Source organism: Schistocerca gregaria, chromosome 9 (genome assembly GCF_023897955.1).
Source record: "Schistocerca gregaria isolate iqSchGreg1 chromosome 9, iqSchGreg1.2, whole genome shotgun sequence".
In the NCBI taxonomy this organism is placed as follows: Eukaryota; Metazoa; Arthropoda; class Insecta; order Orthoptera; family Acrididae; genus Schistocerca; species Schistocerca gregaria.
Window position 1 is genome coordinate 217,493,972 of NC_064928.1, and position 27,642 is coordinate 217,521,613.

The 27,642-nt window shown below is 37.6% G+C and overlaps 1 protein-coding gene across 9 annotated transcripts in view; it reads right to left on the reverse strand.

The window, feature by feature from the left end:
- LOC126291997 (kinesin light chain) overlaps window positions 1–27,642 on the reverse strand; it is a 390,450-nt gene that overhangs the window by 15,610 nt on the left and 347,198 nt on the right. For 6 of the 9 annotated variants that reach the window (XM_049985770.1, XM_049985772.1, XM_049985775.1 and 3 more), the window contains one exon: window positions 4,104–4,237. The exons of 1 other annotated variant lie outside the window; for it this stretch is intronic. In XM_049985770.1, coding sequence (XP_049841727.1) covers window positions 4,104–4,237 — 134 coding nt within the window. Of the gene's footprint in view, window positions 1–4,103; window positions 4,238–12,240; window positions 18,506–27,642 lie in introns of those variants that run through there. 2 more of the 9 variants (XM_049985776.1, XM_049985777.1) reach the window with 1 other exon arrangement.

The window sequence follows — 27,642 nt, forward strand, 5'->3', positions numbered from 1 at the left end:
ATTTTAGCTTAATTTCACAAGACACTGTTACTGAAGGTATCCCAAAATAGACAAGCCTGGACAATGGAGTACGAATTTCTTCTTCAAGACTGTAACGCCACTTGTCTGATGTAATATGTAGATCTGTCATAAATGATGCTACTGTTTCAGTGTTTGGGGAAAAGTGGAGAACTAGGGTAGCCTACCACATAAAATTTATAGCAACCTTTACAAACACTGACTGTCAGGAAATACTTTGAAAGCTTACTGCTTTCAAGTACAGATCAATCTTGCCTCTCTAACTAAAAACAAATTCAGTTAAAGTATGAACAGATTACTCAGTAGAATCTGTAACATCTTGAAAGCCCCACCAGCTCAATTTTCTCTGACTTAAGAGGGTATACCTACACAACATGAAACTACTGGAGTAGTCAACTCTTGTGCAACAGCAATCCCTAGACAGTTCCAAATTAAATTTTGACTATAAACTCACTCCTGAGAAAGCTAACAAATAAATATGAACTGCAAGTGTAACATGTGTAGTATTCATAAAGTGTAGATCATGTAAATTGTTTAGGTCACAATGAAAAGTAAGTGACATTTGTGGTCAATAGTCAAAGTTACACTATATCAAAAAAAAAATTAACATCCACTGGTGAATTCACTGCCCAACACCATCTTCAACTTCTTGAATTTGCTAGCCTTATCATTTATCAACCTCACATTTCTGCAAAGAGCCGAACATAACAACACTGTAACATGAATGAATTTGCAAATTCTGGCAAGTATTCTTCCAGGATGTTTTGGAGGGTTTTCAAGACACCAGTTTCAGTCCAAACTTGTTGACGATGGTTATGTGCCTCTTGCAGTATGGCAAAAGGAGACTAATGTTATGCTTACTATTATCACCAATTAATTTAGTGCAAACAAGCATTTCCACGACAATACTTACTACATCAAGCTGGTACAGTGCCTGAAGAGTGTATCATGCAGGGCATAGTGAATAGTACAACTGGTAAGTATGACTTTTTAGTAAAGGAGAGAGCTTACTGAAGAGGACTTACCTTACACAGTTAGTGCCAAGCCCCTGCAAAACTGACTGACTGACTGTTGTAACACCGAGGCACAACTTACCACAGCTTACCGTGGTTTCACAAATCCACTTACAATATATCTGCCTTGGCTCAGAACTAAGTTAGAGCCTTTATTTACCTTTATGAACAGTGGATCAGTGCAAATCATGTCAGACTTCTCAAATGTGTAAATGCGATTAGGACTGTCTTAGTAATAGCATTACGTAAAAATTTTAGTCTTAGGTAACGAAATGAAGAATTAAACATATATAATACCACAATCAATCCAGTAGGTTGTACTGACCAACAGCTGAAATGACTAATCCCCACTTATATACCAACTTACGATCTCTCCCCAAGTGACAAGTTATACGAAGTGTAATTAACAAGAATTGGGAAATTTGTAATTTTGCGAACTGTAGTAGTCTGACTGGTGCAATTTTTCATCGCTCTGTTGGTATACGTGTCTGAAACCTACTTGTACAGTGGTAACCATATTTAATGTTTAGTCTCTCGTCAGTTGTCAAGAAGATCGCAGGTGTTTGCTTACAAGTTGCAACTACTAACTGTTTTTATAACGAGTCAGAATTTTGCTATAAACATGGAATAAAATGTAACAAAGTTTTAGAAACGTTGAATATTGCTTTTGGTCAGTTTGCTATGAGTAAAATCATGTTTAAGAGTGGTATAAGAATTTTGAAGGTGGCGGTGAAAATGTTTAAGATAGAAAACATTCTAGATGCCCCAGCACATCAACAACCAATCCCAACGTGGAAAAAGTGGGGCATGATAATGAACAATTACCAAATCAGAGAAATAGTAGTCAATGTTGCGATATCAAGTGACTTAATTGCCTAGTACCATGAAATCTTTTCTGTTCTTTTCAGTATCAAGTGTGTGACAGCAAAATTCTTGGCAACTGCACCTGCACTCATTCCATTGCTTGTTCATGAATTTTTGGGAAAAAACACTAACAATGCCACAGCTTCCATATTTGCCAGATACAAAATTATGTAAGTTTTTCCGTTTCCGAAAATAAAGATAACCTTAAAGGGCCATAGTTTGACAAGCATAGGTGCGATTAAAAGTGCATTGCGGAAAGACCTAAGTGCTATTCAAAAGACAAGATTAAGATCTAGAAATGTTTTGGGGATTGAAGAAAGCCTGACATACGTGTATATCACCTAATGGGGACTACTTTGAAGGAGATAACATTAATGTAGATGAGTAAGTAAATAATAAGGGAGGAGGTGTGAGAAAGAAAGAAAGAAAGAAGAGAGAGAGAGAGAGAGAGAGAGAGAGAGAGAGAGAGAGAGAGAGAGAGAGAGAGAGAGAGAGAGGGGGGGGGGGGGGGGGGGGGTAGGAGGAATAAAGTATTACCACTGCTCCTTAGTCTGCAAGCACAATTTCTGTATCACAATGTTAAAATTAGCTTCTTATAGAAGAGGCTATAGTGGATAAGCTAGAAGTGATGTATTAATGGTTTATAATGGTGCATCTATACTGGTCGGTTGAAACTTTCAGTCATTTTAGTGTACTGAATTTTAGGCATGTTTTAAAGCTATAGCAAGTGGAAAATGTCCTATAGAATGTGAAATGCATTCATTAGTTCTAAATTTTAACTGTTATTTGATTAAAATATTGAATAAATACTTATTTTACTGGAAGAAGTAGTATCTATTTGACACTGTTTCAATATCATCTTATTTTCTAAATACACAACAGAAGATACTAATGCCAAAAATAAGTACAGATAAGAAAACTGAATAAGAACTTCTGCTCCCTGACATGAACAAGACACTCTTATCATGGTTTAAATTTGCAATAGACGTTTAATCTTTAAATCTAACGAAAGTATCGCTTTTCTTACACGAAAAGAAACTGGTAAACATTGCAAGGACTTTAAAGAGTGTCAAGTGTCCTCCCATGATGAGGACAGCAGAACTATTGATCAGTGTAGTAAGCTGACAAGTCAAAAAGTTCAACTTAGTTTCTTAAATATATAATTTTATGGCAAGATTCAAAAAGGTGGTGTTAGATATCTTGTATGTACATAATTTACTTTTTTTATGTCTGCTCATTCTTCAACATGTACTTAATGTACTTACAATGCTAGATTTTTTTTAAAAAAATTCAAAGTAATCTATTTGGAATTAACTCAGCTGTTCCTGTGCAAAAACTGATCAGAATCTTTTACCCCTTGCATTAGTCACACTATAATTCTGTACAGCACAAATTACCCTACTACAAGGAGCGGCTACTGTCAGGTTACAGGAGGAGCCTCTGAGTTCAAGCAAGACCTTACTGAAAGGTAGGCAAATACGATACCTTTTGTATTTTTTTGTCTAGCAACTCTTCCTCTTAGGTGTAATTGCATTGCTTAACCTCTGACTCTGGCAAGTCTGATCCACCCCCACACAGCCTGTGGGCCCACACAGCCTGTGGGCTCACACAGAGAAACTTCTGTCATTGATCCTAAGTGGTATTACAGAAGAAGTACTAAGCTGACGAGTATCTGACTGTGATCCTCCCAAATACCTCCCTCTCCCCCCCCCCCCCCCCCAAAAAAAAGCCACCACGATGAATTAGCTCTCATGTAGATACTGTAAACTTCGTAAGCTCTATAAATTTTTCTGTGGATTCAGTACATGAAATACATACACTGGGCAACAGTGAGAACAACAACAACAACAACAACAACAACAAAAGAGGTCTAATACAATATTGCTGTTATTGGTTGATAGATACTCCTGCAGTTGGAATTCAGTTCTCATGGTTTATCAATGTCATCACCTCTCACATTTCTGCAAAATGCACTGGGGTGCATATGTTACCACTAGTTCAAAAAATAATAAAACTAAAACAGTAATTTTTGTCCCACACTAAAAGTTAGGTTCATCAACAGTAAACATCTGAGGTATAAGCTAATCATACGCAAGAGAGAGATCTATTTGAAAATACAGGGCCCACCTCTGAATGCAGCTGATCAGTTTTTGGACAGGATCAACACTCATTCCCCCGTCCTCCGACACGACCTCCCACCACACATACCTGTTGTCTAACACGGTGCCGTGAATGTCAGCATCCCCGCCTTTCGAGAACTTCTGTATCAGCTTGGCGTTCGTACGCTTTATCGTTGTCCGCAGTTTCAAGAACGAGGAACTGCGCTGCCTGTGCTTCCCCAACTACAAAAATATGTGCCAGTATCATAGGACGGGGAAAAGGTTAGTCAGTTAACAGGCATACCAATTCCCTTGAGCAGAGGCAACAGAAACGCGTGATCCCACCACCACTAGTCCAGACTCAGAATAGGAGGGTGCACTCCAATCACCACATGATAATCACAAACACTGTACCAAATTACAGCATTAGTTAACATAAAAACCAGTTTACGTATGTACAACAATCCAAAATATTAAAACACCATCATATACACAGCTATCTGCAAATAAAAGCTTTCCAAACACACTTAATATTTATCCGACATTTACTGTCCTCGAGAACTTTACCTAAATTATGTACCTCTTAGAACTATGTATAAGATAATTCTTGAATATGTGTTCAGCCAATACAGATTTCCATGTCACAATACTTGTATCTCGGTATCATATGTTGAAAAATATATTATGCATATGTAACATTAGTAAAATCCCACAGCCTAGGGACTAAACTCGACAGCAAACATTAGAATAATACATAAGACTGCAAACACAACTGAATACAGACATTCTACAAATATCCAATTTTATTTTTTATTGTTACTATAAGGAGTTATTAAAAAATGGCTCCATTTATAGAACTGATCATTTTAGGTATAGAATTATCTCCACTTCGTTCATGTGCTGTGCTTTCAAAGCAAAGATAGATGTAAGCAATTTAAAGACGCACAGCAACTAAGATGCAGTGGAAGGTTCAGCACTGTTCTACAGAAGTTATGTTGGTAGGTAGGAATTCAGAGCGGGAAGCACTATGGTAAACCAAGTCGGAAACACAGACTGCAATTCTTTACGTGACTCACACCCTTTGTTTTATACAAATATTCACGTATTTTAACTTCTTATCTTTTGGGAAGAAGTAAAGGACAGACAGAGAAATTTACTTCCAATATAAAAATATATATTCAGATCCTTGTATCAATGGGCTATGGTAAAAGTGAAATCCACCTCTTTTCCAGTACAGCATTATTGGTAACTTACCGTGCATTCCAATTCAAACAGCTGTAATTACCATAGCACCCACTACCTAACAACTCACTTTTGCTATTTACCTTGGATACTACGTGCAGCAGTCACTGAAAGGAAGTGTTTTTGCTAATATTGAACCATAAAGTGCAATAATTTGTTGTTACTACTACTACTACTACTACTACTACTACAAGTAATTTATTATGGCAAAGCCAACAGAGCTAATGGAAAATGTAAACAAAAAACAGAGCTAATGGAAAATGTAAACAAAAAACAGAGCTAATGGAAAATGTAAACAAAAGCATAAAGAAGAATGATAAAAGAAGAGGAGAAATTGCACTTCATAAAATGAAACAGGAAAAGTAAGTATCTGACGAAATCTCATATCATCATTACACACATTCAGATAGAATACACAGGAGACGTCTACATCTTCAGATTTGGATAATATAACGATACAGCTTAATACACGACAGAATGAGTTTCACACCACTTGAAAAATTTAGAAACACTTGAAGCAACCACAATTACTGTTCCCAGTTATTCATTCGATAATCTTCACTTAACAACACGTTATTCTATTGAACGAGGAAGTGAAACAAAGGGGACACACTGTGTGGTAGTGGCAAGACAGTTGCAAAGGGGGCTGTACAAATAGAAGAGGAAGAGAATGAAGAAGAAAATCTGATTAGCCTAGGAAACGGAACGATGTAGGAAATGGAACGATGTAGGAACAGAAAGGCAAGACGATTCCTGTTTACCATCTTGTCAATAACATGGTCATTAGAGATTAAAGTAACCCTCGGTCAGGGGAATTGTGCTGAAATCTGCATATTTAAAGAAACCGTAAAATCTAAATTGCAATATGGGGTTTTGATACCAGCTCCTTCCCAAATGAAAGTTCAATGTCTTAATCACTTTTCCACCTTGCTCAGTATATAAGAACAGCCTAAGGGGAAAGCACTAGGGACAGAGCAAGTGGGTGGATGAAGTGGGGCAGGTTGAGAAGAAAGCAGTGTGTGACAGTATAACTAAACAAGGAGATAAAGTCTGAAATTGTATTACATGATGAACAAAGCACTCTCTCTCCATTAAATTAATCCTCTGTAACACAAACATGTAATTATGCAATATGTCATTTGTTCATCAGTAGTAACTGTGTGTTAGTGATGACACAAAGCCATATGTTGCAATACTGCAACCTCCACTTAAATAAAATGAATTCCCAAAAACTACAATTTACACCACTGTAGATAATCATCTTCATTTATCTTCAAACAATGTTTCTAAAGAACAGAATTCCACAAATCTTATGGTGCACTGACAGAACAAACTTATGCAAATATACTATCATCATATGGGGCATAATATTGTTTCTGATACAAATGCAGTAGAATATTCGATCTGAAACGGTAAAAAGCAGAGCAGACACCTATGAAACAGGAAAGGGAAAGTAATAGTTCCACCCACAAATTACAATTTAATGAAGAAATGAAGTTCAATACACAGTGTACCACAGAAACTTAGGCAGGCAACAACCTGGTAATTTCCTAATACTGATCAACATCGAAAGTTTTTAACATATTTTATATGAAGAAATGTTCCAAACCCCACTTTTAATACTGTGTAGCAGACCTTTAGCACAAACTTTCACCAGTAAAAAATTCATTTTGAAACTAGAATCAGTATACTCGTTTTTCACACGATGCACAACAAAAGAACGTGGTTTTTTCCCTCTACATAACTTATGGTAATTTCTTTGTATGTGGAAGATTGAAGCAAGTAAAATGTACAATTACCATGTCACATATAGCTCTTCACATAACTGAACCACATATTAGACGCAAATCACACACCCAGTGAGTCAGTAGGATCTACTGAGACAAAGAAAGATTATTTTAACTACTAGTGCAACTATTTTTGGTGTGTGTGTGTGTGTGTGTGTGTGTGTGTGTGTGTGTGTGTGTGTGTGTGTGTGTGTGTGTGCGCGCACACACATCTACATATACATGCAGTATAGCAGCACACACTACTTTTTTTAGAAGGTTATTTCCTCTGCAGAAGCAGCCAATGAAATACCTAATAACTCTGTATTACAAAACATAATATTAAACATTATTCATGTGAGTTACTACTCATGTCTGCTATCAATGCATTAAGCTATTGGCAGTATTTTTGGTGTTTACACACACACACAGCACACGGTACTCTGCTCTGGTAATGTACAGAGAACACGAAAATATCATTATTCAAGTATGATGACCACTAAGTTACTAGCATGTTGCCATTAAAAAATACATTGAGCACAATATTACAGTAGCTGTTTAACTCCACTGTACTTCAGACGTTAATGAACAACAAGACGGTACAGTAATCACACAACTGCATTATGCCTGCAATGTACACCACAGTTAGTATGTCACATGTTAGTTCTTTACAATACAAACAATCCTCCTCCTCATGTCTTGCACACAATGATATTTATCACAACCAATAATGACAGAGCACTGATGAACAGCTATCAGTAAGGCAGAATGCTCAGTTGCGACAAACCATGTCGAGATGACTGAATGACTCAGATTAAGTTGCAAAGAAACACACATTGTTGTCAGTTTTTTTCTGTTGAAGCGATGAAATCCTTAGTGGCTATCAATATTAGTTTTTAAGTAAATATCCTTCAGTTGGATCCATCATCATCATTTTCATCATCATCTGTTGTGGTGTATCTGTTTGAACTCTTGACTGATATAGAATTTTAGAGCATAATAGTTACCCCGGTAATGGATTTGCATTTACTATAGCACCCCTTGTTCACAATTTTGAATGTGTGACACTGTAATCGAACAGGTGAACCTCTTTAAATCTCTCTCATTTTCATTCATCCATCCATCATACTCTGTAGATATGATCAAGAAGGTTCCCTTGTGGGATGTGAAATGAGTCAATTTATGCATTAACAAGAGACAATGCATTCTTAGAAAAAATGTGTACACTGCACTATTCGTGAGCTATCATTATGGAAGTTTATATTGAAACTTTAAGAAAATAAAACTGTGATGCCAGCCAGTGTCCTGTAGCCAAATATTTTTGGGAACAAAACACTATATACTTGATAGGTTCCTGATGTCTTAAACAATAAGCATTACAGTCTCCATCAGTGACTTCTAAAGTCTCGAGGTACAATATGCCATCGCTCCATCCACCTTTTTTTCATTCAGACTAGAATGTGTCTGCTCTGTTGCTTCATCATCTTTCCTCCAATTTTCTAATCAAATCTTACACTAGAATTTTCTCTGTGTGTGTTCATGTTTGCCATCCTTTCTTTTTATTTTAAAAAGTTTCTTGTATGCGACATTAGGTTCCACTCTTGGACTTTGCAACTACAGCCATTGTGTTGGTCGGAATACTCCAGAATTTCTATTTCAGCTATTAGTCCATTACTACTTTCTGGTGATTTACTATACTTTATCTACAGAACTACATAAAAATATTAAAAACAAAGATTCCAAGACTTACCAAGCGGGAAAGCGCCGGCAGACAGGCACATGAACAAAACACACAAACACACACACAGAATTACGAGCTTTCGCAACTGGCAGTTGCTTCGTCAGGAAAGAGGGAAGGAGAGGGAAAAATGAAAGGATGTGGGTTTTAAGGGAGAGGGTAAGGAGTCATTCCAATCCCGGGAGCGGAAAGACTTCCCTTAGGGGAAAAAAAAGGACAGGTGTACACTCGCGCGCGACACACACACACACACACACACACACACACACACACACACACACACACACATCCATCCGCTTCCTGACGAAGCAACTGCCAGTTGCGAAAGCTCGTAATTCTGTGTGTGTGTGTGTGTGTGTGTGTGTGTGTGTGTGTGTGTGTGTGTGTGTTTTGTTCATGTGCCTGTCTGCCGGCGCTTTCCCGCTTGGTAAGTCTTGGAATCTTTGTTTTTAATATATTTTTCCCATGTGGAAGTTTCTTTCTGTTTTATTTAGAACTACACTTCTTGTGTCTGTGTATGTGCGGATGGATATGTGTGTGTGTGTGTGTGTGTGTGCGCGCGCGAGTGTACACCTGTCCTTTTTTTCCCCTAAGGGAAGTCTTTCCGCTCCCGGGATTGGAATGACTCCTTACCCTCTCCCTTAAAACCCACATCCTTTCATTTTTCCCTCTCCTTCCCTCTTTCCTGACGAAGCAACTGCCAGTTGCGAAAGCTCGTAATTCTGTGTGTGTGTTTGTGTGTTTTGTTCATGTGCCTGTCTGCCGGCGCTTTCCCGCTTGGTAAGTCTTGGAATCTTTGTTTTTAATATATTTTTCCCATGTGGAAGTTTCTTTCTGTTTTATTTAGAACTACATAAAAACAAGTTTTTCTTTAAGACTGTCATCAAAACCCTTGAAAAGTTCTTTACCAATTTATTTCAAATTTTTACACGACACACTAACAACCATTCAGACGGATATAAGCTATACAGTGTTTTAAACAACAACTGTGCTGTGGAGATGTGCAGTTATGACTGCCTTCTCAAAGTCAGTTTCATCTATGATAGAGCAAATACAGCATTATACAATTTGTTTCTCCCACATATTTTTTCTCCTGACATTTATTTTCAAATAATTTTATGCATAACAAAGTGCCGTTTTGTTTTTCTCACTATTTTCTTTAATACAGGAAAGTTTTATTTATGGCTTACCAGCTTACGATTAGCATAAAACTTTCAAATCTGTATCATCCAAACCTTTGTAATCCTACCCGTTCACAGATTAAACTATGTAAATACTGTTACCGAAGGTACTAGCCTGATAAATCCAACAGTTGGAAAGGCGTGCCTCATACTTCCTATACAATTTATCCCAAACAATTTACCCATTTCTGTTAAGCAAATTCAATTTCAAATCCTGGTTTCATTTACAATAACAATAAACTGGGCTCAAGCCCCGAGACACAGTTAAGAGGATGGACGGGGAAGGGAGGAAGGGGGCACAGAGAACGGAGTAGTAGATGGGATGGGCAGAGAGAAGAGGAAGGTGGTGCAGAGGAGTTTAGAATATACATAGAATTCTAATACATATTTAGCAATTGCCAAACACTGCGGGGTTCACTAGTCTCTTACATGACTGAACTGATTCAGTGTCTATTGATGTACTTTTTAAAATCATTATCCTGTTATTTATCTCGTGAAACATGCAGAACTTTTGAAATTATACAAGAAAAAGCTTCTTTGGTAGGGGAGGGATAGCGAGAGGGGTCTACTGCCAGCTTTGATTTTGGAGTACCTACATTCTCAACTGCCAGTATTATCATACAAAAGTTGCAGTATCTTTGGAATCAATGACAATATGAGAGAATTTAAGCACCTGAGCGCCATTTTCGTGGAAGAGTCATCGTGCCAGATAGAGATAAACGCACGAATGTAACTGGAGGACCATTCTAGTTAGTCTGACATTACTCAAGAAATTAACCTCTAGATATACAGAACAGATGTGTGTTAACTATGGAGTATCCTGCAACAAGACAAACCTAAAACTACTGTTTTCAGGCAGAAAGTCAGGAAAATGTTCTAGCCAGTACAAGACGGAAGATTTTATAAACAGTCAGATTTAGCCCAAAAAATCGTCCGTCACATAAGATGCAAGTGTCTTCCCCCCCCCGCAGGTCACATGTTTAATGGACCCACACTGACGGCTTGTTAAAATGTTCGATTTTATTCCCAGAGGAAGATGAGCCCAAGGCAGGCCATGAAAAAGATGTGGAAGCAGTTCTGTTATTTGTTCCCAATCCGTGTTCATGAAGATAGTGACAGAGGAAAAAGAATTGGGACAAAGTCGAGGGAAAGCACTGCACCTGTGCACCTGATTGCAATATTGATATGACTGAAAAACTACACCCTGAAGCCACCGTGTAAATGGCCAGTATGTTGTCGTTTTTCATTATGTAAGTGTCTAATAATTGTAAACTGACTCATTCCACATAACAACAACAGTTCTGGGATCACATTAGCTTTCAGAATTAACTACTATTTATTAAGAAAAATAAATCTGATAAATGTCAAGAAAATTGCGCAAGGTGAAAGAAACCAGACACCAAGGAGAAGGAATACATCAATTTGTCACCTTTAATTGAGGAACAACAACTGTACAATGCAGACAGTTCTAGATGAGTGCAGAAACGAAAAAATATAACTAGTACGTCTGAAATCTATGTTAAAGACGACATATATTTGCTTTAGCTCAAACAAAATAACTAATTTATGAGGCTCTGCATTTACATCCAAAACAGAAAGACCCCAGGGCTCAAAAAAAGAACTGGAATTTGATGGCAGCTGGCAACTAACACTCCACTTGCTGAAATGTGTCACAATGTTATTTTAATCGAAGTAGACATACATCTCATGATTGACACTCTCAAGGCCACAAATAGCCTCCCACTTCCCAAATTCAGATATTGTACATGGATTTGGGTTTCACCAAGGATATCATATGTTAGCAGACTACTGGTTATCCGGGGCCTGGTGCTTCCACATTTCTTACCCTTGGCAAAAGCAAATATGTAAAATCTTAAAAACAGATCTCCGAGTGCACGAAGAAAATCCTACAACTGAAACATACTGAGGAGTATAATTAACAATGTCCACTGCCCATGTGGCCATATGATCAGTGTTTCTGGCAACTGATGCGGAGGCCTTGTGTGTGGTTTCAGGAAACCAGATGAGGAAACGGGCCTACGCAGACTTGAAAGTAAATGTACTGTTCAAAAAAGTTAACTCTGTATTAGATCGTGCTGTCTACAATCCCTTAACTGCATCATATCTATGAGGATTATTCGAGAAGTAGACGCCCCCTCCCCCCAACCACTCTTTAAGCATCTTCAGCAATTTTCTTATTGCAGTGCTATTTGGGACCACTGTACATGCCAGCATGAAAAACAAGTTCAACAAAACTAATAAAAAGGGGATTGGAGGACCATGATTTAATACAAAAAAAGTAACAAACAGAACGCTTAATTCAATAACAAAATATTTTATTAAAAACAAAAATACAACAAAAAAATTACAACCTTTGAGATGCTACTGAATAGAGACTATTAACCAGCAAAATTATGCACTTTTCAGAGGTTTTATTGATTTCATTTACCACAAACATCAGTGGCTGCTGAAGGCTGCATGTTCTATACAGCTGAAGATAACAAGGAGATACCCAATCCAGTGTCAGTACGAATGACATAATCTGAGTTCAGTTACATTAAATTTAAATATGAACAAGATGTTTCTCAGCTGCTAAAAATGTTTCTCAGGAACTGTTTCAGTTACTCTTCAACCTATATTGCCACTATCTTAATACCCTTGGTCCCCTACCCCTACCCCCCCCCCCTCTCCTCCCACCCCCACCCGCCCTCTTGCATTCAAATAAATCTAGAAACAAAAGCTACGTATACTATTAATGGGTGATTTTAGATACGTTTGGAGGCTCAGTTATAGAAGTCAGTCATCAGTCAATCCATCCCATCGAACATTAATTTCCTCATTTCAAACTGAGAAATAACTAGCATGCAAAAATATCTGTGTGTGCATTCCAGTTTTATGCATATGGCACAATAAAGAAAATGTGAAGAGCAAAACATGAAAAATAGCCTTCAGCAGACTACTATGTCCCGTAGTAACCATTTGAGGAGGAAACAGAATGCAGTAATAATGAAAGAATGTATTTCATAAATAATTAAAATAAAATAAATCAGGCAAAGTGCCAAAATAAAAGAATTTTTAAAAAGATCTGTCTTCAAGCAATCAGAAATAATGCAAGATGTAAGACCACTTCCAAATTTTACCAAATTCTGCAAACAAACAAATGTCCACTATCTGTAAATAGCAGGTCACATCCACTCCGAGACATCAAACATTTTATTCATTCCCTTCTTCATTGGCAAAGAATTTTTACTTTAAACAGTTCTATAGCTATTATGGTTTTTTGATAATCAACTTCTCACTAGTCACTTTCTTATTACAGTTAACAATAATATTAATAAAAGCTTTGAAGCAGTTCAACAGTATTCACAAAGTATCTCAACAATACAATATCAGGATTCCAACTGCAAATACAATGGAAGCAACATGAGGACATCACAGAAAATAATTGTCCAAATCATTTGAATTAAAGCCTGAAATTGCTTCCTGCTAAAATCTGCAATGTTAGCTAACCGCAGACTTAGTAAAAGAATGGAAGCCACAAACACTTCTTTTACAATTACTGTACATCAACATTATCAATTAAAATATACATGGCAAGATCAACAGGCATCTGTCACATTAAGCACCACTATGTATTTCACCAATTTCAATCATTACCGAACAAAATGTCTTCTGGAGCAATCTATCATAGAACAACGTTTTTAAAATCAGTCGCTCAAAAGAACCAGTCACACTATCAACTATGACACAACCAAAAGCCTATACAGGCAATTAAACTGTAAGTAGTTGTAAAAAAAAAAAAAAAAATAAAATAAACTTACACTCATTATCAGATAAACAACTGATTTCTATTACTAATACCCAGCTAGATTTACAAACTAAACAGTGAAAAATATTGTGCACATGTCTGAATGTAAGACCACAAGAATACAGAAGCAAATTACTTTGTGTAACATAAGTCATACAGTACTTGGTAGTACACATCTGCATTCAACACACCTTCGGAAGACGTAAAAAATACTGCATTTCCATTACCTTCGTAACTGTTTTTTCTTTTTCTTTTTCTTTTTTTTTCAATGAGACAGGGCAAGAAGCCACCACTTACCAAAAACAAGTGGCAAGGATAAGAATGAGAAATCTGATAGAAATCACAATGGCACTGCAATGGTTGACAGCTGAGAGTTTCATAAATTTAACTACACAGATACATAAAAGTAGCTACAAATACAATTCACAAGAAGCCGTACTATGCTTTTGGTGAGTGAAGGCAAAAACTCCTGTCTCAGAAATCGTATACTGTAATGGTCTGTACTGTTCGTAACACTTATATTTAGTATAAAAGTGCAAACAGGAAGGTATAAAAATTGGGTCAACTATTGAGACATCGCTAGAAGTAACTACATTCTTTTCAAAGGAATGATAGGAGAAAATCTCCAATGAAAAAATTTGATTAGGTATGTGCAAACAGTTTGTGAGGTTTCCTCCTCAGACCATCTAAGAATATGAGAAAAATGTTCTAAGAGACACCAGTAAATTGTATTTATTAGCTTCCATTAACCAAAATGTCCCATTCACCATGTGCAGAATTCAGCAGCTAATACAGTCACAAACATTATTGCCACATTTTGCCAAATTCAGAGGGGTGACAATAAAAACCAGCTTCTTTACTGACTTAGTTGGTCCCCACCCCGACAGAGAGACAGACAGACAGACAGACAGACAGAGAGAGAGAGAGAGAGAGAGAGAGAGAGAGAGAGAGAGGTGGGGGGTGGAGGGAGGGATGTGGAGGAGGAGGTTGGTAATGGGGGGGGGGGGGGGGGGGGGGAGAGCTTGGGTTCACTAGGATACTAAACCATAAACTATTGAAAATAAAGGCATAGTAGGAACTCAAAAGTCTGTAAACTGCATAATAACTGGTTGACCAAGTTAGAGACAAATCTGCATGCAAATGATGCAAGGCAAAACAGGAGCACAAACTAAATACACAGCTACATACTGCCTAATGGGCAGAAACAGCGAAAAAGTGTAACAAAGTGCTGTATAATGATTAGCAGGAATGATTTTATTTTCTGAAAGTGAGGCAACAAAATAAACAGATAATAGAGAACCGTAGACTCCTGCAACTCTCACTGATGAGTACATTTCTGAACCTGCAACTCTCGTGATGTCCAATTGTTTTATCTCCACTAATTCACACAATGAATACTATTTGAAAGAAAGATGTCAAATAGAATAATTTCTCATTAAGAACTGTTGTCAAACATTTTAAATGCTGACGATATTATTCATCTGACAGTTGTGAAATGATAGGTTTATATTGGAACTCTGAAATTTTTTTTAAAAAGGGTAAACTTAACTGCTCACTACCATTGCAGCTGTGGACAGTGGGTGAGAGATGAAATGGTTGGGGGTGCGGTGTGGGGGTGGGGGAGATAATGTACAACGGTATTGGTAAGACTGAGCAATATATCTAATGAAATAAATAAAAAAATCACCTAAGCAAAAAGGTTTACATAGATGCCAGGCAAGGTCAAATATACACTCATAATTTGCCCTATCTTGAAGGAACTCTACCAGTTAGACAAAAAGGAATGTACGACAAAAGACAAATATTGCAAATAAATATGAATGTGCTACAGGAAGATGCTTTCACCAAGAATCTTGCTACGAAATTATACCACCTGCAGCTTTTTCTCTTTTATCAAAACTGAAACTCGTGATACTAAAATGAGAGTGACAATCGCACTCATGCAGTCGACTGGTGTGTGGCACGTACAAACACATAAAAGCACAGAGATGTTAGTAGAGTGTGCAATAACACAGCTGCTGGCGAGTTGTTCATTGTGTCTGTGGGGTATTTACACTGAAAAACCAGACAATGGAAACTCCAGGTAGGAGTATTAACAATGTAGGAAAAGTCAGATTGCTACTCAACATAAAGAAGACATGTCAAGTTGCAGACAGGCAGAATTACAAAACACTGACTGGCATTCCGACCTGAGATGCTGGAGTTGAAGGTCATGTGTGCGCGAGGTGTGGCTGTGGCCAAGAGCTGCATATGAGTGTCTTGTTTATTCTGAAAAATGAAGTTGCAGCTAGAAAGCTAGTAACAAGCAAGCACTGCTGTCTGTGTGTGCCACTTGTCACTATACTATGGGTGAGTGGTTGCCTTTTGTATCTCTTGTTAATTGTTTCCATCCTGGTACTTCCAAAATTTGGATTTCACTGAAGTGGTACAAAAAATTAAAACAAGTTCTGCTGAACTACCTCAACCAAAGAGAGTTTTTCATTGAATTTCAAAGCATTCAAACTACGCGATCTGAGGAGATGCCCAATACTTTTGACAAACTCAGTATCAGATTGCAGCACCCATTTGGAAATTTTAGATGGCTTTGCAACACAGTTACTTTTATTCTACCAGTCCGAAATTTCTAGGCTGGAAATATCCAAGGTAAGGTTAATGTTTTTAAGACTTTTGCACAAATGCAACAAAAATGCCACACGGAATACACAATGGAGATGAGCGTACAGCACAGTTGGCCGGGATGCCACCAGGTGCAGGTCCTATTGCAGTCAACGCCACATTGGGGGACTTGCGAGCTGGTGATGAGGACGAAATGATGACGAGGACAACACACGACACCCAATCCACGAGCAAAGAAAATCGCCAAACCCGGCCGGGAATCTAATGTAAGCCCACTTGCTCGGGAGGCGAGCACATTACCACTCAGCTAAGCAGGCGGCCTGAATATAGAGTGACATTTCTGAAAGAATTTATGCTTCAAGCAAGTTGTCAGCCTGCACTTTTTTTAGTATTTGTAATAACAGCCTTTTGAAGAGTGGGATACAGACAGCTGAATAAACACAAACTAAATGGAGACAGCAATGATCTGTTGGAAATCATATTACCTAAAAATTACTGATCAAATAGTGCACACTTTTCAGTGAGTCACCTACAAACATGATTCCAAGAATGCAGTAAAACCGCAGACACGAAGGAATCAACTGTATAGACGTGACACTGGACTGCTCTGGTGTATCACAAAAACCCACTTAAGGATATTGTGCTACAACTGTGACAGGAGATTCAATCACCAATAGCAAATAACACCACTTTTCTTTTAATAATATCTCAGATAGTACTCTCTAGACACTAAAGGTGATGGGTAAGATTAACCCCAGTGTTGAAATTACATTAATGCACCAGGAGACTTGTCAATGTGTTTGTGTAGATCACATTACAAAGCAATGCACAAATACTGAGCTATATGAAGTATTTTTGTTCACTTAGTTAAATGCAACTGATAAAAAATAAAAGTAAAAAATTCCACACTGTTGGCAAACTACTTATGGAGAGGATGGTCAATTTTTTTAAAAAAATTATATGCATGCTATAAATTCATATACATTTTACATAATTTGTAAAATGTCCCATAGGTGTAGTGAGTGCTAAAATTAAAATTCGTAATTCATTACACTTCACAGTATCATTGTTCACATGTTGGAACAGAGTTTTTCTTTGACTGACATACTTCAGCGTCAGCTGGTCTCATTTGCTAAGTGTTTACCTACACAGACCTGAGACGCATTTTTATTAAATAATGTCACTATGGACAATAGTACTCAGGGAAAGATTATTAGAGGCCACCGAGTGCCATCTGGAAGGAAGATCTCCAATAGCCTTTGCAGGAGCACAATTCTGAGTTACTGGTTAAAGTCATAGCCTATATGAAGTACAACAAGGTAAAACAATTTGAATACCAGGAAATTCTTTGTAATAGTACAATTGGAACTACTTTTTCCTTTAGTGTGGAGCATCTGAAAAGCAGACATCACGAAAAGGGTAATCCTTGCTAAATTGAGGGTTAGCACTGTCTGCTACTGCCCCTTCAATTAAAACTTAATTTACTGCAACACAGGAAGGCTGGGCAGAAATAATAGTTGAATACTTTTTTCTTAGAAAGAAACCAAATGGACAAAATAGGTTTTGGAGGAAATCTGGAAACTTCATCTGGACTTTTAAGATAACTGGGCGAACAAGTATTATCCTTATAGCAAATACCACATGCGGCTGTTTCTGTTATAATGCACCACAAATATGTGCAAAGTAAATGAAGTTTCTTTAAGCTGTCAGCAATTTAACTATTTTCAACACTGCAGTAAGAAGAGGGAATATCTCACAAACTGTTTACACCCACACCCCTAGTTATCGAGTTTGCACCATTTGTTACATTTCTTCATTTACAGAATACAATAAAATCATCAACTTTAGAAGTAAAACAGGAAAGTAAATCAATAAAATCTAGAAAAACAGCACTTAATAGCCACTTTTAGCATCCTACACGGTTTCACGTCAATAACTTACAGCTACATTAATTACAATAAAAGTTCACTTTACGGACACAACTGGAAGGAACTTTTCCAGTCATTTCTTAAGTGTTACGCCAAATGCACAGACTTTCCCATTCGTTCACGAAGTGTGCAGTCCGAGAGCGTTCAAGAGTTTGGTCTTTAACCTTCCCTGTCGGGCGTCGGACTGCCCGCCTTCCTGTGTTCTCTGTACAATACCAATGGGTGCAGCCGTCTGTACACACACACAACACAAATAAACTAAGTTTCATCTCTCCTTTCATCACGTGTAGAGTATGGGTGGTGAAATTTTCGTGTATATTGGGTGACATTAAGCAGCAATTTAAAACAGAGAACAGCAGAAAGAAGGAAAAATATAGTGATAAAATAACATTAAAAATGCAAAAGCAGTGGCTAGTTGATTTAGCAGCCCAATCAAAATAGTTACCAAGTTAAGTACGTGAACAATTTGCAATGACAGATTACAGCTTAGAAATCTTTTCTGCTCTGGCTGCAGTATAATGCAGTTCTTTAGAGGTATTATAAAATGTGGAAACGTCTGCTACAGTCTCTATTTGACACCCCATTTGGAGCTTTTCCAATTTAACATCAACTGGCTACTGCTTCAGTAACTATGCTACAGAAACAGTGTCTGCAAATGTGAAAGGAACAAAGCTGTCACATACACACACTTTACCAGATACCGTTAGAGGAAAAGTGGAGCCGAAACAAGAGTAGAGAAGAGAGCTGGTAAAGGTGACACACAAACAGTTACAGGGATGTGTAGTTTCCAAGGTTACTGTCGGTTATTTCCACAAGCAGTTATATCTTTTGCATGACAGGCCTCTCTTCTCCCTTGTTATTTTGAAATAGTAGTCTATAATCTCCACAACAAAACAATAATTTTAGAATTATAGTAATAGCATATTTGATAAACTCATTGTTGTCTTTTCCCAGAAGCAACATCTTTTAAGGTCTAACCCACAGGAGAAAGTTAAGCAATTCATTTTTCACAACTATTAAAAACAAACACACACAAGATATATGAACAGTTTTAGAGTTCCGATGTTATATAAAGAATAAAGACATTAACCCTTTAAGACCCTCTGGCTACAATTGTGTACATTAGCTTTTACTGTATCTTCGCTCCAACGAAGTATTTTTTTCCTTGATGTAAACTTGAAGTACACATTTGTGAATTTTCAACCTTTCTATCACTGGTGCCAACTGCTGGGCATAACTACGAAACTATCAGCAAGGCAATGTATCAGTGAGCAGCAGCTCATGACCACACAAATACAGGGATGTCTTCGGTTCACAATATTCCACTGTGTAATTGAAAAATTGTTATTGTTATTGTCATTCTGCACGATAATTACCGAATGATCATTTTACTATTTGTGGCAATATACACACACACACACACACACAGAATATTTCATAATTAGTTATTTTAGTTGATAAAATGAAGCCAAGTCTACAAAGAATGTTTTGAAAACATATGTATTTTTGTTCAACTTCCACGTACAAGCCTAAGCCCTTCACGTACAAGCCTAAGCCCTTCACGTACAAGCCTTTAAAATCACCTAAGAGAATTACCACAAAAGAAAAATTTTCCATCCTCCAGAAAAAAATCTGGTCTGAAATGGTGTTGGTGGGAGGGAAAGGCTAGTGCTGCCTCTAGAAGCATGCAGGGGCAGGGTAGAGACAGGATAGTGTGCTGCTAGAAGCACTACTGGGAGGGGAGACAGGCAGCAAACAAAAGGGCTTTGCTCTCCCCCCCCCCCCCCCCCCCCCCCCAAATCTCAAGCACAGCCTCCTAATACTCCCATAGGCAGCACCAGCAGCTTCCCCCACCCCCCACCCTGCTATACCTCCCCCTCTCCATCCCACACCTCTTCTATACCTCCACTACCCAGCCTAGTAAAGATTGTCGCTCATCTCAGATGCAGTTGTGTCTCGGCACCCACGAGACAGCACTGATCCTTTTTGAATACGCGCATGTGCGTGCTTACTTTGTTTTGCCTACGACGAAGAACTTAGTTTGTTACTTTGTAACAGCTAGCAGTATTTCTTCGTGTGCCTGTCTACCACTTAACACCTCTTCTGTTTTGTGAGTAGCAATCTCTTCCTTTTCATCTTATTGTTATCCCATCCCACATTTTCCAATATTTGACATTACTGCTTTTCAAAAATCTGACAGACTTATTATCTGTCACCCTATAATGTGTTTGCCCTTGAGCGTTACTCTTGTGACATCAGAAATGGAAAACACTAGAAGTGCGTTAATACGTAGCAAATAAGACATCAAAATGTGGAACTACACAAATCGGAATCAAAGGCTTGGGTCATTATAAAGAGCCACCAGTGCCAGTAAAATTTTACTCCTAAATTAGACAAGATAAAAAACTATATTTAGTCCTTAATTCATTTTTTCACTGGTCATCTTGTTTACTTTAACCTAATCACTGAAACAGGAGCAAATCACTGACAGCAAGTGACTGGCTAATTAGCTGAAAGAAAGAAAATGTCCCTGGCCATCAGCTGAGAATGACACGCATCACACTATCTCGAGCTCTGTGTGCTGACAGCTTGGGACCATCTTCTCAGGATGGGGATTTAGCAGGTGTGTTTATTTAGGTATAAACTTTCATGGGTAATTGGCAGTCACAAAAACCGAGCTTCACAAAAGAATATGTACTGTAACGACACGTACAACTTCATTCGACAACTACCTCAATACTGCTCGTACTGTCTTCTTACCGAGGCCTCACTACATACGAAATGTACCCTGAGTTGAAGAGGTTTCAGGAAAAGCGCACTCTCACTGTCTTACCAGACATAACGGATATGGAAAATAGGGAAGATACAAAGAAGAACAGTGTTTCGTCACACATTCGTCTGGATGACACCACGGAGATGATGCAGGGGCAGGTGCTACAAAAGAAGCATTGTGCATCATGATGTGATTTACTGTTAAAAAATCTTGAGGGCATTTGTTCTCTCAAGAATCCAATTGATACATGTCATTAAAAACCATGAGGGAAAAAATTAGAGATTCGAGCTCACATTAAGACTTACAAACAATTATTCTTGTGCACTAATTGCAGGAAACAGGAAATAGGGGAAGCAGGAGGGGGAGTGACAGTAATACAGAGCATCATCTGCTACACACCATGAAGTGGATCGCAGAGTACAATAGTAGATGTACCAGCAAATTTCTCCTGAAATAATTGTGTATGGACATTTTTAATGGCAAATATCTACGACACAGTTAAAATAAAGAAATTTATTTATTTCACACGAGCAACATAATGACAGTCCTCATATTTTGAGTATGTTGTTCTCCAGTACGAAACATCACTTTTGTATATCGAGACATAACTTTTGATTCGTCATTTATTGTATTATTCAAAAGGATGAAGTTCGTAATTTTACCTCTGTTAGAACGTATTTTGCACAAACAACCCTGAACAAAACTATTCAACCATTTTGTTTTAATGAGAGACGTTGAGGAAATGTCAAACATCCACAGCCTTCAGTTTTAATTGATTATTAATTTACTGACGTAGCTAACTGTGTGAGAAAGAAATCTACGTATTTTCAAATATGCTATTACTATTCCAGGCATACAGACAAGCATTTTGAGCACCACAACATGCAAAGTTCACAAACACTCAACATCTACTTTAATGTGAAGTGCAAACAGACAGCAGTAATAGCAGCAGCGTCAGTTATGAGAAGATGTGTACCAACTTTTTTAAAAAAAGACATTACTGGTGTGCTACATATGCTTACGCTAGCAAACTGATAGAAAAATTATGTAAATCTGGTATGTAAGCTGAGCATGTAAAAATCTTAATGTACCAAAGAGGATTTCACTTACCAGTAAGAAAAGCCCTTTTCCTAGACTGTCTTCTTACCGAGGCCTCACTACATACAAAATGTACCCAAGTTGAAGAGATTTCAGAAAGAGCACTCTCTCACTGTCTCACCAATGAATGAAATGAACAGAGAACTACCAGCTACTTAGTTCTGTTTACCTCAATCTACAGCACAACGACATTTACAACAACACTGTCACTGGTAAACTTTATTCATTTCTGAACACTACATCACCATAATTTGTTTTATTTGCAATATTTCGTGTGTGTGTGTGTGTGTGTGTGTGTTTAACTCATTTTAAACATCAAAGCTGCTGTCTTATGAGCACACACAGAATAAGTCCATATGTTAACAATGACATTCAACACACACAAAACATTAGCAAAGACAATTCATAACAAATAATAACTGAAAAAACACACGCAAACAACCTCAGTAATTAGCAATTACATCTTAAAGGACAATTGTGTCTCCAGTCACATAATAGACTTAAGTATATTCATCATAAATGACAAAGCAACACCTTTATTCACAAAAGGAAATGTATTTAGTTTTGAGAAGGCCAAGACAGGACAGAGAAATTAGCTCGTGCTCAAAAATTATACAATCCAACATATTGTATGTATTTTGAGCAAATCAAACATGAAAATATGTTTCTCTGCCACATGTGAGATCACTTCTTTTTGTATTTAAAATAAGAAAGACAAAGGACATGGCAGCAACAACAACACTATGGCCAGAAATCTATTCATTGCAGAGTACATTTAATCAGTAGCACTTTTTGTAACTGGTTCATGTTTTACAACTTATCTCAACATTATCAAAAAATACGTGCAATCACTGCTCAGAATCATTTCAACACTCTGTACTCTTAAGGTTTAAAAACTTTTTATGTCAGATGAGGAAGTACTTACATGCAGTAATACTTCCGAATGGCTAATAACACCTGACTATCGTGTTTCACATTTAGCCTTAACAGTGTCGTAACTATCTTCACTCTGCAGTCTCCAAACCACAAGTAAAGCAAAAAATATAAAAATTTTATCTCAGGCATCCACAATTACTAATCTTTTATAAAATATTCTTATATTCTTAACACTGAAGGACATCAAAAACAAACATTCTCCTGTACTCAAAATAAGCTAATAAATGGGAATATTGGTTATGAACACCACCACAGTTTGTATTAGAACAGTGAACATCAGCTTTTGTTGACTAAAATTCTGAAAGACAATACACTCATTTAAGCAACAATTTATGAGGTCTATAACTATGCTTCCACCATTTTGCAATCTATAGCAGTAGCAAGAAGTGGTAGGTTGTAGTCTCAGACAATAAGCTGAGGAATTTGCAATCATAATGCCATAAATATATTACTCAATTTGTGATTGTATCAAAGTTATTCTTGACTGAATACGTCAACTTACGAGCCCAACCATCATTTCTGGGAGGTTTTAATTTTCTGCTTTAACATGAAGAAATCTGAGGATAAGTCTTATAAAATACTGGGTAGGACCAATAGTGATCCAACTACAAGATGATGAACATACAGGACATGATTTCAACACTTAGGCTAGGCGCAAATTGAGAAGCGTATAGCACGTGTCACGTGACACGACACTACAACGCGACATGCACGTGTCGCACGGGTGCAGCGCATATTGTGACACGTACACTATACTTCGCACGCGCCGACTGGCGACGCTCTGCGCTGACTGAACCGAAGCGCGCGCAACATCCTATCTTTCTCAAACGATTTTACAGAAACTATTCTCTGAAAATATATGATTGTTGTCTTACTTGTAGCGTTATATGTCAGCTTCGTGACAAAGTGCTGTTCACCTCGCTAATGACCATTCTTATTGTGATGTACACATTTTAGTAAGACACTACTCAAAACACAGAAGTTTGCAACCAAAATTAGCGATCGCTACGATTTTGCTGAATAAAATAGTTGTTATTGAGAAAAATAAACAATTGATCTGTCGCACAACACAATGGTCAGTGTATTGTCAGCAGCGAAGGATAATGCGCGCGACAGGAATGCACAAGCTAGCCATGTGCGCCTCGTGAGATGGAGTTCGAAAAACATTGTCATGAAAGTAGATCTGCCTTTGTCAGCAGCACATTTCAACAAATTAAATATATCCAATCATAACACTCTTTTAGGATATTCCTACTTTCGTAATAATACCGACCATTTTCTTCATTTGTGTAGCCTGTTGTTGTATAATTAGTTTATTAATGCTGATAATGTCCATGCAACAATTGAAATGCTTTTTCTCATCACGGTGAACCAATTAAAACATTGTTATTTGTGACTGCTTTTCGACTGTTTCTAGCTTGCAGTGGAAATGTGATGTTCACATGCATGTAGTATAGTGTGTCGTATTACATTATTACATCCATATCAGAGTAACCACAGTGAAACTTCTATACTTCAGATCTTGGACGCTTTTTACCAGATGTACAAAGGGATCACACCTGTGGAGATTATCCCTTTCTAAATTTTTCTAACAGATCGTACAGATACGCTAGCTTACTAGGCAGCGAGAAGATAACCTTGCGTTACTTTCCTGCCTTGATTCTTAATCACATGATTTTATAATATTCCTTGCTTCCTTATTCACTACCCTCTGTCCCTTCTTGCGATTTGAAAACATCGCAGAGGCATATGGTGCAATTCCAGCGGCCAGTGGCTCATCAGTTACTGAATTATACATTTTTCTTGACAGAAGAAAAACAAAACAAAACTATGCACATATAAATAACAGAAAAGTACAACATGTTAAGAAGAAAGCTGGAGCGTTTAAATGACGAAAAACTGAACACTACCCAAAGGCAATAAAATTCAGTACACAGTAAGGCAAAATTTATCATATGGGAAATATTACCACTGCTCATATGCGCCGTTCCGATGTGAGCATATGGCCGTGCTACTTTTCCGCTCCCCGCCTCAAATTTCCCACGGTGCTAGCGAGGCAAGCGCGTCGCGAGAAACTGTGCCTCAACCACAACGCCGCGTGACCTGGCGCAGGCGCGTGTCGCGTCCCAGACGCGCCGCATCGCAATTTGCGCGGTCCCATTTGAACCTGTGATGTTACAAAAACACGCGCTGTGCTGCGTCGCGCCACACGCGCTATACGCATCTCAATTTGCGCCTAGCCTTAAAGAATGATGATTTTGATGTCAAACACCAGCACGGTAGTGGAAGAGAAGGTGTTTGCGAAGCTACTGAAATCAATGGAAACGATTATAGAAAACTGTTGTCTAAAGTAATTGACTAATTTCATCTGAGCACTGAAACCACAATACAGTGACAGACCCGAAAAGGTGATTTTGCGGCTTGACAATGCTCCCGCCCGTGTTGCAAAACCCATCAAAATGTACTTGGAAATGCTGAAATGGAAGTCCTACCCCAAACCCACTTTATTTTTCCAGATGTTGGTTCCTCTGACTACCAACTTTTTTAATCAATGGCACACAGCCTGGCTTACCTGCACTTCGTCACATGACCAAGTGCAAAATTTGATCGATTAATGGATCTCCTCAAAAGATGCCCAATATTCCAGCTGCAGGATTCATATGCTGCCTGAAAGATGGGAGAAAGTAGTGGCCCACAATGGCCATACTTCGAATCTTAAAATTTTGTAAGTTTTTTCCAACACAGCCTCAAACTTTGAAGCAAAACTGCAGAAGCAAAGTCACAGACCTAAGAGGTTTCTTTTTATTACTAGCAGAAATGAACCAAGTGTATGAAAAACTCGAGATGAATAGTTTCCATTTAAACTATGCAGCAGAGAAACTAGACGCTTCTGTGAAGCCAATCTCCCATTTCAGAATGCTTTAGGTGATACGTCGAACCAAATGATGTTTTTATACACTGTGACAAACATAGACATGTTACTTTATAGGCACTATATCTTAAGATAATGAGTTTAACACCATGTGACAAAGCAAGCTGGGATAATTTTACTTCCCATCTTGTTTTGCCATCTGCCTACTTAAATTATTCTTTTTTAAAAAATTTCAACTAATTACCATTAACATATGTGAATATAATCGGTATTCTCATAATAGAGAAATGTTGACCCTCAGTTTTAAAGAAGATAAAACCAGATCTAATTTTGTGCTTAGTTTTATGTATGTAATTGATTTTCTAATTTATTTTGACTATTTCTAGTTAGTATCTTTCATTATAGGGTGAAATCAGTAATTGTCTCTTAACTCAAATTCTATTGTTGACATATAAACAAATATAAATTCTGTACTAATTATGAACATTTGGAGGAACAAACAGCAGTAATCTTTAAGTATCTATTTGGCTCTATTCGAAAACATGTTAGCAAAGACAGCCCTTCATTAATTCCAAAGTAATGGATAGTTTTGTCAAATGTATTGTTTACTTGACGATGTATGTTAATTTCATCACTTAAACAAGTGATTCGGCCTAAACCTTATTGTAGTAGGAATGGTTGAAAGGACAGAATTTTTCTATGTATTCAGTTAATTTAATGAGTTAAGTTTTAATTGTAATTCCTGAAAATTTAACTTCAAACAAGACCTATTATTGTGAAGATTTATAACCGCCCGATTTTTCGTCACAAGACCGTCAGTCCATGGCCAAGTTTCAGATGAGGAATCTGTGTCGGTTAGAACGACAACAATACTTCAACTTAACCATGGAATAAGTGTTACACAATTAGGCCTGTGTTAAAACAATGACTGTGTCTGCTCCATATGTAACTGATTATTCTTCAAGAACTGTGAACTTTGTGGTTAGCTTTTACTGCTCGCAGATGTTCAATAGTAAACTGTTAAAGCAGAATGTGGAGGTTTGCCTGCAAACTATTAATGAGGTTTATCGAAAGTTAAACAATAGTGCATTGGCCATGTAACTGTGTATTATTATGGGATTGTGGGCAGTGAAATTAAAGTACTGTGAAATGCAACTGTGCACCTGTCGGCTACATTATTTACAGTTGTCAGTGTAGGAATCCACAAACCATTTTCGGACAGTGTAGAAACACAGTACGCCGACACTGAGGACGAACGAACGAAGAAAATAAAAGCAGGCAGAACCACTACAACCACAGTAAAGTGTCTGCTTCTACAAAGTGACAGCTATCAAGTAAGTAAATTATTGCATTAGTTCTGCAAGAAGGAAAAGTGTTTAAATGCCTCAATGACAAAATTCAACACACGGATCAGGGAAAGATAAACCTACTGATTTACTAAAATATACACTTCGGTATCATCTAAAATGTGCCTGATGATATCAGAGGAATCTCTCAGAGTCATAAGAGAAAATTGCAGATATTTTCTGCCTCATTCAAGACAGTTTATTTCTGTTTTAGTTATATACATTTCATAATCTTCAGTGGCTTTAAGTTTGGTGTTCTGTCTCTCATAATGCTATCAGTATACGGGGAAAGCAACTATCTACCTATAGTGGATCAATGCATGGAGCACAGAAACATGTGACAG